A 16,283-nucleotide genomic window follows, 5' to 3' on the forward strand; every position below is an offset into this window, starting at 1 on the left:
TTCAAAATCTATCCATGTTGCAGCATGTATCAGAATTCCCTCCCTTTAAAGGCTGAATAATAATCCATTGTGTGTATATAACTCATTTGCTTTAAGCCTCCGTCCATTGATGGACCCTTGGGTTGTTTCGCTCCCACATTTTGGCTACTGTGAATGATGCTGTCATGAACATGGGTGTATGAATGTCTGTTTGATTCCCTGCTTTCAATTCTTTTGGGTATATACTCAGGAGTGGAATTGCTGAGTCCCATGGTAATCCTATGTTTACGTTTTTGAGGAACCACCATACTGTTTTCTACAGCAGCTGTGCCATTTTACATTCCTACCAGCACAAGGGTTCCGATTTCTCCACATCCTTGCCGGTACTTGTTATTTTCTGTTTTTGAGAACAGCCATCCTAATGAATGTGATGCGCCCTATTTTTAAATATCAAGAGTGCCTCTTCTGTCGTCTCTCACACTCTGGGGTAATGTTCCCTAAATTGCTATGTATTTCAGGAAGAAAAATTTCTTATGTTCTAAAAAAAAAAAATGAAGTAATTATTTGATAATCATTTTGACCTGTGTTCCTTTCTGGTCATCTTAAGCATGGGATTATCAGAATTTCAACACAGTGAGTATGATTTATTGGAATCATTGTTCCTTTGTTCCCATAGTCACTATGTTTTTTGGCATTTGTGGAAAAAATTGAACACGTGGCAGCCTCCAGCTTGCACCAGGAGAAGCTGTAACCCCCGCCATGCTCTGGCTCCAGCCCCCCAGCCCTCAAGGCAGCAGCTGCCAGTGGCCCAGGAGAAGCCCTGGCTCACGTGGGGCTCTAACTGTAGCCGCTTCGTCTCCAACCCCCAAACCCCTACCAAGGCGACGGGCCTGACATGCCCCAGGAAAACCCTTGCCCCTTTTGTTTCAGATTCAGCTCTCCCACCAAAGCCACTGGGCATGTGCAGACCACATAGGGGTGCTCCCACATAAGGACACAAATCAAGCTCAGGATAGGCAACTGTTTTGCCTAATTTCACAGAGACAAACAGAGAAAGTCAATCAAAATGAGGTGACAGAGGACTATTTTCCAAATTAAAGAGCAAGATAAAACCCCAGGAGAAAAACCAAAAGAAATGGAGATAAGTAAGTTACCTAACAAAGAATTTAAAGCAATGGTCATAAAAATGTTCACCCGCCTTGGGAAAGGACTAGAGGAGCACACAACTGTAACAAAGAAACAGAAAATGTAAAAGAGAACCAATCAGAGCCGAAGAATACAATAACAAATGAAAAATACACTAGAGGGTATCAACAGTAGAGTAAGTGATACAGAAGAATGAAACAGAAGAATCCTTAGCAACCTGGAAGACAGAATAGTGTAAATCACTCAATCAGAATAGCAAAAAGAAAAAAATAATTAAAAAAAAAATGAGGATAGTTTAAAGGACCTCAGAGACAGCGTCAAGTGTACTAACATTTGCATTATAGGGTTCCCAGAAGGAGAAAAGAGAGAGGAAGGGGGCAAAAAATGTATTTGATTAAATAATGGCTGAAAATTATTTAATTTAACCTGAAGAAGGAAGCATCTGATCCAGGAAGCACATAAAGTCCCAAACAAAATGAACTCATATTTCCTGAGGAATACCTCAGGAATACCTGAGTATTGCATATTTCTTCCTGATGCACTATTTTGCAAGGTATTCCATGCAAATGGAAATCAAAAGAAAGCCAGAGTAGCAATACTCATATCAGACAAAATAGACTTTAAATGGAAGACTGTTACAAGAGACAAAGACTGACACTACATAATGATCAAGGGATCAATGCAAGAAAAGGATATAACAATTATAAATGTATATGCATCCAACGTAGAATCACCTAACTCTATAAGGCAAATATTAATGGACAGATTTTTAATTTCTTTACAGGAAGAAAAAATTCATACCTGGTATTTCTACCTGAAGCAATGACAGGAATTTCAGTATAAAGATGGGTATCCAGCATAATGCATCGGTAAAAACAATAAAGAAAAAACGTTTGGCCAGGATCATCTCTTTCCTAACTTGATTCCGTACTTCGGTTGCTGTTATGGCACTTTGATGGATGCTGTAAAACATGCTTCCATATGAGAAAACGATGATGATAAATGCTGCTAAGTTAATACCTATGAAGAACACAGAGATGATGATTAACGAATAAGCACATTCTTTCAGAACAAGCAAACATACCCTGAGCTGTTATTGTGAAGGAGAAGATACAAAGACCACAATGTGGTTTTTGTTCTTTGTAAGAATTACTAAGGCACAAAAATCATTAATTAAAAAATTCTAAATATTGTTGAAGCTATAAGAATGATGAAATGTTTATTTTTAAAATGGCGTATTAAAATTAGATTATAGTGATTCAATGACTATCTTGGGCTTATTAAATTAATCTGTCTTGTGTTAATTTTTTTGGTAATTCAATTACTTTGTTATATTTTGAGAATATTTTTCACAAGAGGACATGCTTGGTTGTCTGCTCCCAAGCCAAAGACTTGTGTGGCTACTTTGAATTTGTTCATATTATAAAGGCAAAGAGTTAAAATATGTTTTGCTTAGTATTATTAGGGTGATTGCATGAAATGCAAGTGTTTAGCATCTTGTCTTTTATTCAAGTGTATCACATAAGAATTAATATGATGAACTGGTAATTTAGAAAAAATAATCCCTTTAGGGGATTCTGATACAATCCACCCTCAATGTCCATTCTGGTTAGAAGATCTGAAATAGAAAATTGTAAATATTAAAAGGCATAATGAGGTTCAGATTGTGATTTATTCTAGCATTTGAATGAAAGGGCTTCTAATACAGAGTTTCTTACCGAGAAAAATTGCCACTGAATAAATCTGGGCTCCAGTACTTTCTGTATCTTCTGAATGAAGAGGGAAGCATACCCCATTGGTGCCGTAGTAGTTTTTGAAAAATTCTTTATTGCTCAGTGGAATGAAAGCCACGATAAAACCGATAATCCAAATGAGAATCAAAACTGTAATGGTTCTGCCTTTTCCAGGTCTTAAACATCTGAAAGGATATACAATGCAGATATATTTTTCCACTGTCAGAAATGTTAAAAGTAACACTGATACTTCTGTGGACAGAATGGCCAGGGACCCCAGAAGCTGACAGTGAATGCTCTCCATCCACAGCTGTGCGTGCTTGTTGTATTCTCCTCGAAACTTCAGGTCAAAGGCTCCGATCACAAACAAATAGATTCCCATCAGGCAGTCGGCACCTACAGGGATCAGTGAATTTCACAAATTTAGAGAAATGAATAGGTAAGGTGGAGTTATCATTAAGCAGAATTTTGTTAAAATTTATATATCTATTTGTTTTTGGCTGCTTTGGGTCTTCGTTGCTGCGCGCGGGCTTTCTCTAGTTGCGGCGAGCGGGGGCCACTCTTCGTTGCGGTGCACGGGCTTCTCATCGCGGTGGCCCATGATGTAGCGGAGCACGGGCTCTAGGCGCATGGGCTTCAGCACTTGTGGCTCGCGGGCCCTAGAACACAGGCTCAGCAGTTGTGGTGCACGGGCCTGGTTGCTCTGCGGCATGTGGGATCTTCCCGGATCAGGTCTCGAACCCGTGTCCCCTGCATTGGCAGGCAGATTCTTAACCACTGCGCCACCAGGGAAGCCCCAGAAATATTTTTAATATTAGCCCCAAATAGCCAAGTTCCTTGTATCTTGGGGGCGGGGGAGGGAAGTTTTATTCTAAGAGTTCATTTATGGGTAAGGACCACTTCATCAACTCTTCCTGCTAAGCACTCTTAGAGCATCCTCTGCAGCCAATTATGTAATCATGCCTCTGTTTTCGTCTAACACACAGTCTGTAAGAGCAGGGATCTTGTCTGTTTTGCTCTCTGTTCTAGTCCCGTCACCTAGCAGTGCTGAGTAAATGAGTAAAATGCATGAGCATTCAATTAGGGACAAGATTGGGAAGCTATAATTTGGTTCATCTCTTCCATGGAAATTCTCCCAGCTTAAGAAACTTAAGTCATTCAAAATCCCAGAGAAAGTAATCCAGAAGTTGCTATGACAGAGTAATGACTATGAATTTTGAGGTCTGTCATTTTGAAGATGTGAATAATTATGAAGTGCTCTGTAGTCAGTATAATTCTGAGGGGCTTCAATGAGTCACCCAGGGGTGGTCGAAGCAAAACTGTTCTCTCTGATTCTTTCTTCCCATCTTTCTCTGTCTCTTTCAGACTCCTCCATCCCCCACATCAGCTGTTAATGTGATACACTTCTTGATGTATTTGTTTTTTAAGCAAATATTACATATCAGAGAGTAGGTGAGATTTTTTTTTGACTGCGCATGCATTCTATACAACGTTCCTGAAGTCACATCACGGTATACATCGTAAGGCTGGCCCTAATCTTTAAACACCGAGGTTATATTCTAGCCTTTATCAGGGAAATTGAGCAAACTCAAAATTGTGTAGCTAACAATACAAAGTAGTAAACCATTTCTGAGTTCTGCTTCTTGGGTAGCTTGCAATGAAAAGACAGTTCGACATTATCCTTTGAGTGAGGGCGAGGGTAAGACATGGCACAGCACTTGTAAAGAAGGAGAACATCGTATAGATTGATTCCTGCTTGAGGTAGGATGGGTAAATTATAGGCCACTTGAACAAGATTATAAACACCCTGAGGACTGGTTTCTTGCTTTTATTTAATTTATTTATTTTTGTATTCCTCATTTAACATAATACCTTGCAATCACGTTTCAAAAACTTAAAAAATTTAATACTACCTAAACCACTTTCTTATTTAAATATTTCAAATTATGAATGGAAAAGAATGTAGAAGCTCAGAGACCAGAAAAACAACGTTTGAAGTCAGCATCCATGAACTGGACATTCAAACAAGAAATAAACACAGCTCTGGAACCATGAAAGGGTCCAATCTGATTATAGTAAAAGATTTTATATGCTTTGATAAAATATTATTTTATTAAATAATAAAGATATTATTTATAATATCATAATTTTAAATAAATTATTTAATAATATTAAATTCGCTTTCTTCTTCCTTCAGAGAAGAAAGCAAATGAACAAAAGCTTCTTTATGAGAAAAAAATTAATGAATGAGCCCTTCATTAATCTGTGTAAGGTGACTGAGTTTTCTTATTTTAAAAACTTATTTTCTTTCTTATCGCTAAAGTAATTTTATTTTCATTGTAGCGAACATGAAAACAACATATAAGCAAAGGGGAGAAATTTTTAAAATCTCATAGTTCTACCGCTCTCGTTACTTATTGTCTAATAGCAACGCTTTCACATATTTTGAAACTGTTATTCCTCTTCAGCCAGGAGATACTCACAGCAGAGGGAAATGATCGACATGGCATGCAGCTTGTTCTCAGATCTGATATAAGGTCGCATACAGATGACAAAGATGTTTCCAAAGCATGTAACTGCAGACACAACCCAGACGAATACTCTCTGAATAATGCTCGCCAGGAGATCCTCTAAAGATGAGATTCCATCAGTGTTTGGTTTACAGCTGCGAACATGGGGTGCATAGCCACAGTACTGGAACTTCTTAAAATAGCTGACGTGCAGAGAGAAGGGAAAAGAAGATTTTAAACTGAAGTCAGTGTTACTCTACATTCATAGCTATTTTCTACATTCTCTCAGTAGAAAGAAAACGTCTTAATATAAGACTCAGAGGAATGAATGTAAAACATTAGGGATACTGAAGATTTAACCTTAAGTTTAATTCTCATTAACTTGGTTTTTAAAAGAATGTGTGGGTGAGAGCCGCAAAAAGGCGTAATAAACATACAAGTGTTCGACATGTCTTAGAATATAAATCAAATGTTAGCATGTGATCAGGACAATCCGCCCAAGGAAACTTGTTACTGGGTTTTCAGTGTTTAGTGCATGTTAATAAATCCACCGTTACATAACTCCTACGGTTGCTGCAACTGATTTTTCTTTTTCAAACCCAGGGGAAGAGAATTTGTCCTCTGTGTTTCTATGGCTTTTCTAGTATAGCATTTGTGTGATCTGTAGCTACTTGCTAACAACATGCTTATCCTCACACTAGAGTTTGGTACATAATAGGGTGTTCGATAAATGTGTGTTGAGTGAATTCTTTCATCAGTAGAGAGACCTCCCTTGTTAATAAAACACCACCGGGATAATCAGTAATTACTACTGTGCTACCACTAACACCAGCACCGTTTATTGAGCATCTCCCAAGTATCAAGAATAACTTCTCAGATCAGCTCCATGAGGTTGATGTCAGTATCATCATACAAGAAGATGACTCTTCAATGGAGGCAAATTATCTCCTAGGAAATTTTCTAATAAATGCAGACATTAGGATTTAAATTAGATCTTTCTGCCCCTAAAGGGGTGTACTCTGGCAAAAAATATAAGTGATCTTTATAGTATAAGGAGTTGTAGTAAAATACAAGATAAAAACTTGACAATTACAGTATATTGTCCTGTTGTTTAACTCTTGCCACCTGGATCCCAGGATCTGCCGTGGTTTCTGCTCAGTTCGGTTCTGTTCCTTGTTTCTTGGGTTTTGTGACCTACACCATTTTCTTCCGATAAACTCTGCTTTGCTTAATTTAGTCAGAGTGTTTTATGTTGTGTGCAACCAAGGAAACTTTTATAGGCATGCTCTCTGAGGAATTATGGGAAAAAAACTCCCAGTATCCTCTGTTAGATTTAAAATACAAGCAAGATTATAGAGTGGTGGTGACTGCCATGACACTTTCTAAATTATTGGGAATTAATTACCTTGGCATGGAGACCATTCAAATATATTTCATATATATACTGCTATATGTTACATTCAATTAAAGAAAATGTTTCTGAAGCATGTAATTGATGGCATGATGAGACACACTGTTTGAATAAAAGATTTTTCATGGTTTACCATTTTATCCATACACTCTTGCACATCATGCCCTGACATTGTGGGCAATTTTCACTGAGGAGGATTTCTCTCTTCCCTTCCTCCATTTACATGAATTATTTATAATTATTTTATGTTGTTTATGTAACTTCTTCATCTGGTCGCATTTGTGCCATGTGCACAAATTACTAGCTGAGTGGACAAACTTGACCATCAGTGAGTGGCATCAGGGCTCGGGAGAGTCTACAAGCCTGAGTGGGTTCCCTCCACGCTCCTGCTGTCTGACATTCAGATAAAACTCCTTTCATTCGGCCAGACCATGGAGAACTAAAAATCACCCCACCCAATACCAATGCTTTAAGAGCTAATTATTGTTTAGGCAAATTAGTCAGTAGAAAATGTTAATAGATCGGATGCATTGGGTATGGAGGTATTAGCACAATACACATGGAAACGTAAAAGACTAAAATCAAGTGAAGAACAAGAAAAAACATCTGCTTACATGTGAGAGAGATTCGTGAGAGGTCTAAACATCCTTTGTTGGATATTTGAAATTTCAATTCCTTCTAGGCTGCTAAAAATATCAAATTAATTATCAAAAAAATATGTTATGCAGGGTATAATAAAATGAGTTTTTGTGACAGACAATTTAATAAAATGCTGTTAGTTAACACTTATTTGGAACCAAACATTCGTACTTAACCTTCCCTAGGCACTTCCTCAACTCCTTTAAACATTTTTTTATTAAAAAAAATTTTTTATTGAATGAAATATTTATTAAATTCTACAGTGCTTTACAATTTTTAAAAGTTTCACACACATGATTTCATATGATCCCATAATAACCCATTTTTTTCTCCCAATGCCTTTTTGATTCTGCTATTTATATGTATATATCCTGCTTATTTGAATTTTTTGGCTTCGAATAGAGTGGAACAATGTTTTTTGCATAGTAACTACTCAATATATATATTTGAAATAAATGAACAAGCATTATCTTTTAGACAATATTGCAATAGCAGAGGCATTTTACATTCTTGAAGTTTTTCTAATAATTTTAAATAATGTTTTTCTAATAAAATGCCATTTTACTGAGGGAACACTTAAAAGAACTGAAGCTTACCTTCTTAAGGCAATTCTTAGACCTTAACATAATTTGTGTGTGTGTGTTTATGTGTGTGTGTGTGTTGCAAATAATGACTTATATCATCTAGAACATTCCATCTTGGGATAACGATGGTTATAATAAATTCTTAGATACCCAGTGCTAATGAAGGAATAAATATGCATAGATACCTTCAGAGGATCAAGCAAACAATCCAATATAAGCTTCTGGTGATTACGGAAATATATGAAATGATTAATCATTATCTAATTTGTGGCTTATAAATACGAAAGATTAAACTAATAGCTATCTGCTTGTAGCCCAGCAAGCACTCATCTTAACCAATATCCTGGGACTAAAGCTTTTAACCAATATCCTGGGACTAAAGCTTCTCATTTGAGATCCTATCAATCTTATTTTATAGAATTTATTAGCTATTAGTATGTAAATAAAAATTATGTCATAAAACTATCCCCATAGGTGTATACTTACAGAGACTTGAGTTTGACAAGGTAATCAAATTGGTTTGCTTGAATTTTCTGGATTGGGTTATAGGAGAGATTCCTGTTTTAGAAAAAGAGCAGCAATAGGTCAATTCTTAAAAAGTATTTGAGTAAAGAGAAAGTGTGTCTCTTGACTTAGGGTTACTTTTAAACAGTAACAAAAAAAGTACAGCAATGTCAATTGACCCCTAGGGCTAGTTGGACATTCAAATGGATTAATAGAAACAGAACTCTTAGGCCAGTGCACGGCTGTCAGTACGTGCGTTAATGACAGAGCTGAGAGAACATAAGCGCGAAGGTGGGGAGGTCCAGAGACGGTCCCACCAGAGGAGCAGCAGGGTACCCAAAGGGAAGCCACACCACTTTAGGTTTTGCCTATCATCAGGTGTGGTTTAAATGAAAGAAAGAAGAATCTCATTTAGTCAAAACTTGAATTAGTGAAATCACATTGAATGCTTTTTTCAATAAATCATGTCAAAGAGTGGCATATTGTGTTAGCAATTTGTGAGGCATGAAATGAAAAGTAAAAGGCTCTATAGTTAGAAACAAAGAAACAGAGGTCAGAGTGACAGTGTAGCTGAGTGTAAATGGAGAAAATTTCAGAATCTTTGCAAAACAACACCTCGAAACAAGAATTGTTGATTAAAGGGACCTTCTCAGGGCAGGTTCACTTTTTAAGAAACGTATTGCAGATTAGACCATTAGTTGGGTGGGGGGGGCAGTGACTACAGAAAGAAGGGAAGAGAGGAAGGATGACAATAAGAAATGTGTTGTGTGAAAGAAGGGAAAGGGACTCAACAATCTATGAACAGAAGGAAACGACCTTAACATAATAAAAGCCATATAGGAAAGCCACAGTGAGCATCATAGCTAATGGTGAAAGGCCGAAAGCTTTTCCTCTAAAATCAGCAAGAAGACAAGGATGCCCACTTTTGCCATTTCTATTCAACATACTACTGGAAGTCCTAGCCAGAGCAATTAGGCAAGAAATAAAAGGCATCCAAATTGCGAAGGGAGAAGTAAAATTATCTCTGTTCACAGATGACATGATTTTATGTGTATAAAACCGTAACGATTTCGCACACGCATACACACAAAAACTGTCAGAACTATTATAATAAAAAATTCAACAAAATTGCCATATGTGAAACCAACACATAATAATCAGACAATAATCAATAATCGAATGCATTTCTATACACTAACCATGAGCAATCCATAAAGAAAATTAAGAAAATGATTCCATTTACAATAACATCAAAAGAACAAAGTACTTAGGAATAAACTGAATAAAGGTGAAAGACTTGCACTTTGAAAACAAAATGTTGCTGAAAGAAATTAAAGAAGACATCAGTTAAAGAAGACATTCTGTGTTTTGGAACTGGAAGACAATATTGTTAAGATGTTAATACTACCCAAAGCAATCTACAGATTCAGTGTCATCTCTGTCAAAATCCCAATGATTTTTTTTTGGCATAAATAGAAAAATCCATCCTAAAATTCGTGTGGAATCTCAAGGGAACCTGAATATCTAAAACAACCTTGAAAAAGAAGAACAAAGTTGGAGGTCCCACTTCCTGATTCAAAACTTACTACAAAGCTACAGTAGTCAAACCAGTGTGGTGCTGGCTAAAAGATAGTTGTATAGAACAATGGAATAGAATGGAGAGCCCAGGAACAAGTCTTTGTATATATAGTCAAATAATTTTTAAAATGTGCCAAGATTGTTCAATGGGGAAAGGACATCTTTTCAACAAATAGTGCTGTGAAAACCAGATAGATATCCACATGAAAAAAAAAAAAAGAGCTTAGACCCTTAGCTTCCACCATGTACAGAATTAACTCAAAATGGGTTAAAGGCCTAAATAGAAAAGCTAAAACTTCAAAACTCTTAGAAGAAGTCATAAGAGAAAAGCTTCATGACATTGGATTAAGCAATGACTTCTTGTATATGATACCAAAAACATAGGTAACAAAAGAGAAAAAAAACCAAGAGTTGGACTACATCTAAATCAAAAACTTTTGTGCATCAGAAAACACTGTCAACAGAGTAAAAAGGCAACCTACAAAATGGGAGCATACATTTGTAAGTCATATATCTGAAAATGATTTAATATCTAAAATATATACACTCCTACAACTTAACAACAAAACCCCAAACAACCCAGTTTAAAAGCGAGCAAAAGACTTGAATAGGTATTCTCTAAAGAAGTTACATGAATGGCCAATAAGCACATGAAAAGATGCTCAACATCATTAATCATTAGAGAAAAGCAAATCAAATCCACAGTGAAACACCATTTCACCTCCATTAGATTGGCGATTATCAAAAAATATAAAATAACAAGTGTTGTTAAAGAGGTGGAGAAAGCAGAATCCTTGTGCACTGATAGTGGGAATATAAAATAGTGTAGCCACTATGCAAAAGAGTATGGTGTTTCCTTTAAAAATTAAAAATAGAGTGGCCGTATGATCCAGTAATTCTACTTCTGGGGTTATATGCCCAAAGAATAGAAAGCAAGCTCTTGAACAGATATTTGTACACCCACATTCATAGCAGCACTACTCATAGCAGCTAAAAGGTGGAAGCCACCCAAGTGTCCACCAAGGGATGAATGGATAAACGCCGTGTGGTACTTACATACAGCGGATTATTATTCAGAATGATAATATTCAGAACTTCTGACACATGCTACAACCTGTGGATGCACCTTGAGGACATTATGCTAAGTGGAATAAGCCAGTCATAAAGGGACAAATATGTATGATTCCACTGATTTATGAGGTACTTAGAGATGCCAAATTCATAGAGCCAGAGCAGAGTGATGGATGCTGGAGGGGCAGGGGTTGATGGGGAGTTAGTGTTTAATATGTACGGAGTTTCAGTTTGGAAAGATGGAAAAGTTCTAGAGATGGATGGTGGTGATGTTTGCACAACAATGTGAATGAAGTTAATGCCACAGTTGTACACTTACACATGGTTAAAATGGTAAATATACATACTTATGTATATTTTAATCACAATTTTTAGAAGTAAAATAAGTTAAAAAATAAAGATACAAAATTCGTATCAGTCTTACAACTGTGAGAGCTCCTTCAGATCCTTAAAGACAAGTGATGAAAGATTTTCAATCTTATTACTTCCTAAATCCCTAGGGAAACAATTGCAAATGTCATATTATTTCCTTAAGACTTTACTCATAGTTCTGTAATTTATTAAAAAAACATTAGACTACTTTCAAACAATGCCATTAGTGAGTTATATTAATTAATAGAAGTCAAAACTTTAAAAAGGGAGTGAGATGGTAAAAGATAAAAATACTTTATCCCATTTTATTGCTCACTCAGAGACAGTACTTGGTAGTATTTGATCTAGTTCTAATAGATACAATTTTCTAATTCAATTACTATATGTGTTGTGCCCTTCTTCCTTTCTCTTCGTCCTCCCCTTCCTCCCTCCCTCCCTCCCTCCCTTTCTTCCTTTGCTAAAGTAGAAATATGCTTTGGAACCTTAATTTTTTCCTTTGCTCGGGTGTATTATAATTTTCAACTGGAAGTGGATTATTTCAGTTTCCAGTTTCTTCCACAGCTGATATACACCGGATCTCATACACACCTGGGGCAGGATATTTTGTAAGTTACTTCGTGTATGTATAGAGGTTGGGCTGCCTGAAGTGGTATGAACTTGTAGCTTATTTGTGAGAAGATTTCGGACAGTAGCAGCTCTTCCGGTAGCTTTAACAGCGGCAACTCTCATGAGAAAGGCCTCAGATTCTTCTAAACAAGACAATCTTTCAATAGGCTTGAGTTCTTCAATGTCATCAAGAGATACTAAGAGAAAGCCTAACCACTTTCCCTGTCCATCTCCAAATCCTATTAGTTGCTACAGAGAGAAGCATGGGAATAGATCTATTCGTTATTGCAGTGCTTATAAATCAAAAGTTAGGTTATTCAACTTGGACGGGCAAGATAGGTTTAGACTGAGTTTTTAAAACTAAAAAGTAGCTAATGTAATCAATACTATAAATGTCTTTGCTGTAAATGTTTTATTATTATACTGTAAACTGAACCTTGAGGCTGTTTTTGTTATTTATGTTTTCATGGGTGAATTGTCTGTGAAGATAGATGGTCTGATTTGACAACAAAAGAAATGTTTATAAAATTTCACCCCTTAAAATCCTTCAATAGCTCATTGTTGCATAGAAGATAAAATCAAAACTTCTTAGTGTGATATAAAAAAGCCTTTAAATATCTTGCCACTGTCTAGCTTTCCAGCTCAGTTTCCTACCACTTTCTACTCAGTCAAAATGACTTTCACCAGGGCCTGAAGGCATCTCAGTATTTCAACCTCCGGGTTTTTGCACGGGTGCTTCCTTCTGTCTGGAATAAGCTTTGATTCTTGTCCTTCTGGTGAACTCCCTATTCATCCTTCAAGATTCTGCTCAGATAAACAACAGGGATTTACTGTACAGCACAGGGAACTATATTCAATATCCTGTAATACCCTGTAATGGAAAAGAATCTGAAAAAAGAATGGGTATGCATAACTGAATCACTTTGCCGTACACCTGAAACTAACACGATATTGTAAATCAACTTTACTTAAAAAAAAAAAAAGATTCTGCTCACGTGTCACTCCTCTGTGACCAGGGAGCTTAGGCGTTCTCTTCTCTGTTCTCCTGTATGTCGCATGGATAACACATACAGCACTTATAACATCATATTAACACTGTTTCTGTACATACGTTCTCCTCTTCTGAAGGATGTGATCTCTTTCAGTGCAAGCCCTGTACCTATTCAACTTGGGCTCTCCAGCATCTAGCTTAATTTTTGGCTAGCTATTCTTTGTATCCCTACCTAGAAGACCATTAACAGACTCGACCTGCTTCATATTTAGGTAAAAGTGGCGGCACAATTCCAGTTCTTTGTATGGGAAGCCAAGTAAAAGATGGATCATGTTAGTGAGACAATGTGGAAAACAGATTTAGAAGAGTCCACGAGGATATTAAGTCTTGAAGTATCATGTTCAGCTGTTTCTGGTGGGAGTCCTGTTTTGGCTATTAGAGCCAATTCTGACATATAGTTTTTTTATCATGAATCATGGAATGGGGACCATTTGGCCTAGACCCTAAGTGATGTGTAAAAAGACCGTTTTCTCAGTTTCGTTTTAGGAAAGTTGGTCTAAACTTAACTGGACTTGAGGTCCATTTCTGAATGGGTTCAGGAAACACATTATCACCTAGAGTAGTTGACTTTAAAAGCACACAGTAAATCACGCCTGTAGCCAAGAGTTTCTGCCATCAGAACTAAAGTCTACTGTGAGAAGTCAATCCTGATTATTGCCAATTTATTTGCCCTCATTAACTCTGTCAGTGGGATCAAGCCAGGAGAGGCACAGAGTGTAGTCCAAACCCTCTCTCAAAGGGAGAGTCACTCATTTGAGGTCTAGACCCACCCATTTAAAGCCATCACCTCTTAGAAAACATGCCATTTTCATCCCTGTAAATCCGATTTTTCAAGCCAGCGTTGGGTATGGGATGCGGCACGGTTTAGGCAGGACTAATTCTTGGCCTTGGTGCCCCTCTCTGCCCCTTTGTTGCTCTTTCCTTTATCTCTGAACCTGCATTAGCGCTGGTTACGGACCAAGCTGTTGTGTTCCATGCTCACTACTGGTTACTGATACTTAGAACCTGCACCTCAGCGCCACCATGCAAGTCAGGATTGGCAGAAATTACCTTCTGGTGTTCAGATCGCGGTGGCAAGTAGGATAAAACAAGGAAAAGCATGGACCCCGCGACGAGCGTGTATTTTCATGGCTAGATACTACCTTTCGAGTCACCTACACGCACCTCTCCCTACTACTGGGAATAAAATAATTTCCTATGTGTTGGTGGTATGGTTCACTTGCCAGACACTGGGAGCTGTTACAGCAGGTGCTTGGTTCTGATCTCTATTGAGATTTTCTTGTGCGTTTTGTGAATGATTGGTACTGTCTACTGAAAAAGGTTTCGAGCTAATGGTCATGGAAAAACGGGGTTTCAGTGGCTTGTTTATTGATGTTTTGGAGCACAATGCTTCATTGGTTCCCGAGGAACGTTTCTGTCTGTGGCATGTGTATTCCCTCCACCTGTCTTAGTTTGCAGGTAAGGTGTCCTGAGAAACAGTTTAGTTACACTCTTTAATTTTTATGGACAAGTTTTAATGAATCAAAGTTCTGCCCAGTTAATTGTCAAACATATACCTTCTGTCCATACTCCAGATTCTTTCTAGAACTCACAAAATCAAACTGGTGGCTAGCCTAAACTTTAGCAAAAACCCAGTTGAAGAAATTAATGGTAAAAAATAAAAAATTGTCTGAAGGACATGTACTTCATTTGTTGTCCTGTGTATATTTTATTTGGACAATCAGCTCCTATGTGCTTGGACCACAAGGCTTTGATTTATCAGAGAGTTGTCTTAATGTCCTTTGGAACTGTGTCATTGATCTTAAAAAAGGGATGTTATAAATAGCTCTCTTTTCCATTATTATAGTCTGGGATGTTACCCATGGTAGCGTCTAGTTTCCTTATGGATCCAAGATTATCCTTTGGTTTCAGAATCAGCAGAGTGGTGTCTTTTTATCTCCTGGTTTTTAAATCCTAACTCTCCAGGAAACTTAAAGATAAATTTGCTATCCCTCTCCAGCAGTGGGTTGGAGTGGTGCAAGATATATTTTATTTATTGATCTCCCAGACTTTATTCTTTCTCCACAGCTATGTTTCCCTTACCTCACTTTCCTCAAATATTTATTTTATAGTTTTCCTTTACACATATTTTTTTAACTATCAGAATTCCTTTGTGGCTCAAGGTATGCAGAAATAGTGCTAGGAAGAGAGAAAAATAAATCTTTCTTAAATGTATAAAAATGTATACATGTGACAACTATGAACTGGAACAGTAGAAAGAAAATTCTTATCAATATATGTGTAATCGAGCTTACAATTCATCTAGTTTCTGGAGCGGTGCAAACGCGTTTTCACTGAGGTGATTAATTTTGTTTTTCCTCATTACCCTGAAAGTAAAAAGAAAAGGATGTTGTAGCTTCCAGAGGTAACTGATAGGTGAGTTATTGGAGAAACACGTCAAGAGAGGTTGAAGTAGCGTGATAAATTACCCAGTCTGTAATAACTTTAATCTTAAATTTCCCAGATCTTTCAATGATGATAAAAGTAAAGTAGTGTTCAAATTTCTAAGTGATTTAGGGAAGAGCTCCACAGGGGAAGAGTGAAAACCTCGACTCCTGAGAACACAGACTGAGCGTCAGCCCAGGGAGCTGCCTTAGGGTCGCCTCTGTAGGCTTCATGGTGTGTCTGTCGAACAAAATACCTCCCACACAATAGCACTGGTGCACATTGGGCAGTTGATGTGATTTAGGGTGGAGATGCTGCAGGAGGTCTACTTCAAGCTGGACCAACTCAGAAGATCTCTAGTTTGGGATGCTGAATGAGACTGTAAGTCCTGTAAGACTGTAAGTCTCTGCCCTGACGTCGTGTTATGAGATAGCATAAAGGACTAACTCAGAGGAAACCTTTAAAAGATTTCCAGTTCTTGAGGCATTGTGGGACATGCCTGGAACCTGGCCTCGTCCCATCCTTAAGTATTTATTTCCTCTCAGCACTCCAAACCGTTACCACTTTCTCCCAGCATCCTTGGACCAGAAAAACACAAGCATCTGCGAAGAGGAAACTCATGAATGATTTCTTCATACAGAGGGTTCTCTAAAAACAAATACAAGTAGAATAGAA

The 16,283-nt window shown here is 37.4% G+C and overlaps 1 protein-coding gene across 3 annotated transcripts in view; it reads right to left on the minus strand.

Moving 5' to 3' along the window:
- RXFP1 (relaxin family peptide receptor 1) overlaps positions 1 to 16,283 on the minus strand; it is a 96,913-nt gene that overhangs the window by 4,036 nt on the left and 76,594 nt on the right. For all 3 annotated transcript variants that reach the window (XM_060298827.1, XM_060298826.1, XM_030865752.2), the window contains 7 exons: positions 15,479 to 15,550; positions 11,580 to 11,651; positions 8,489 to 8,560; positions 7,394 to 7,465; positions 5,342 to 5,571; positions 2,844 to 3,254; positions 1,927 to 2,145 (listed from right to left, as the gene is read on the minus strand). In XM_060298827.1, the coding sequence (XP_060154810.1) occupies positions 1,927 to 2,145; positions 2,844 to 3,254; positions 5,342 to 5,571; positions 7,394 to 7,465; positions 8,489 to 8,560; positions 11,580 to 11,651; positions 15,479 to 15,550 (1,148 nt within the window). The remainder of the gene's footprint in view (positions 1 to 1,926; positions 2,146 to 2,843; positions 3,255 to 5,341; positions 5,572 to 7,393; positions 7,466 to 8,488; positions 8,561 to 11,579; positions 11,652 to 15,478; positions 15,551 to 16,283) is intronic.

This window comes from Globicephala melas, chromosome 5, assembly GCF_963455315.2.
Source record: "Globicephala melas chromosome 5, mGloMel1.2, whole genome shotgun sequence".
NCBI classification, from domain to species: Eukaryota; Metazoa; Chordata; class Mammalia; order Artiodactyla; family Delphinidae; genus Globicephala; species Globicephala melas.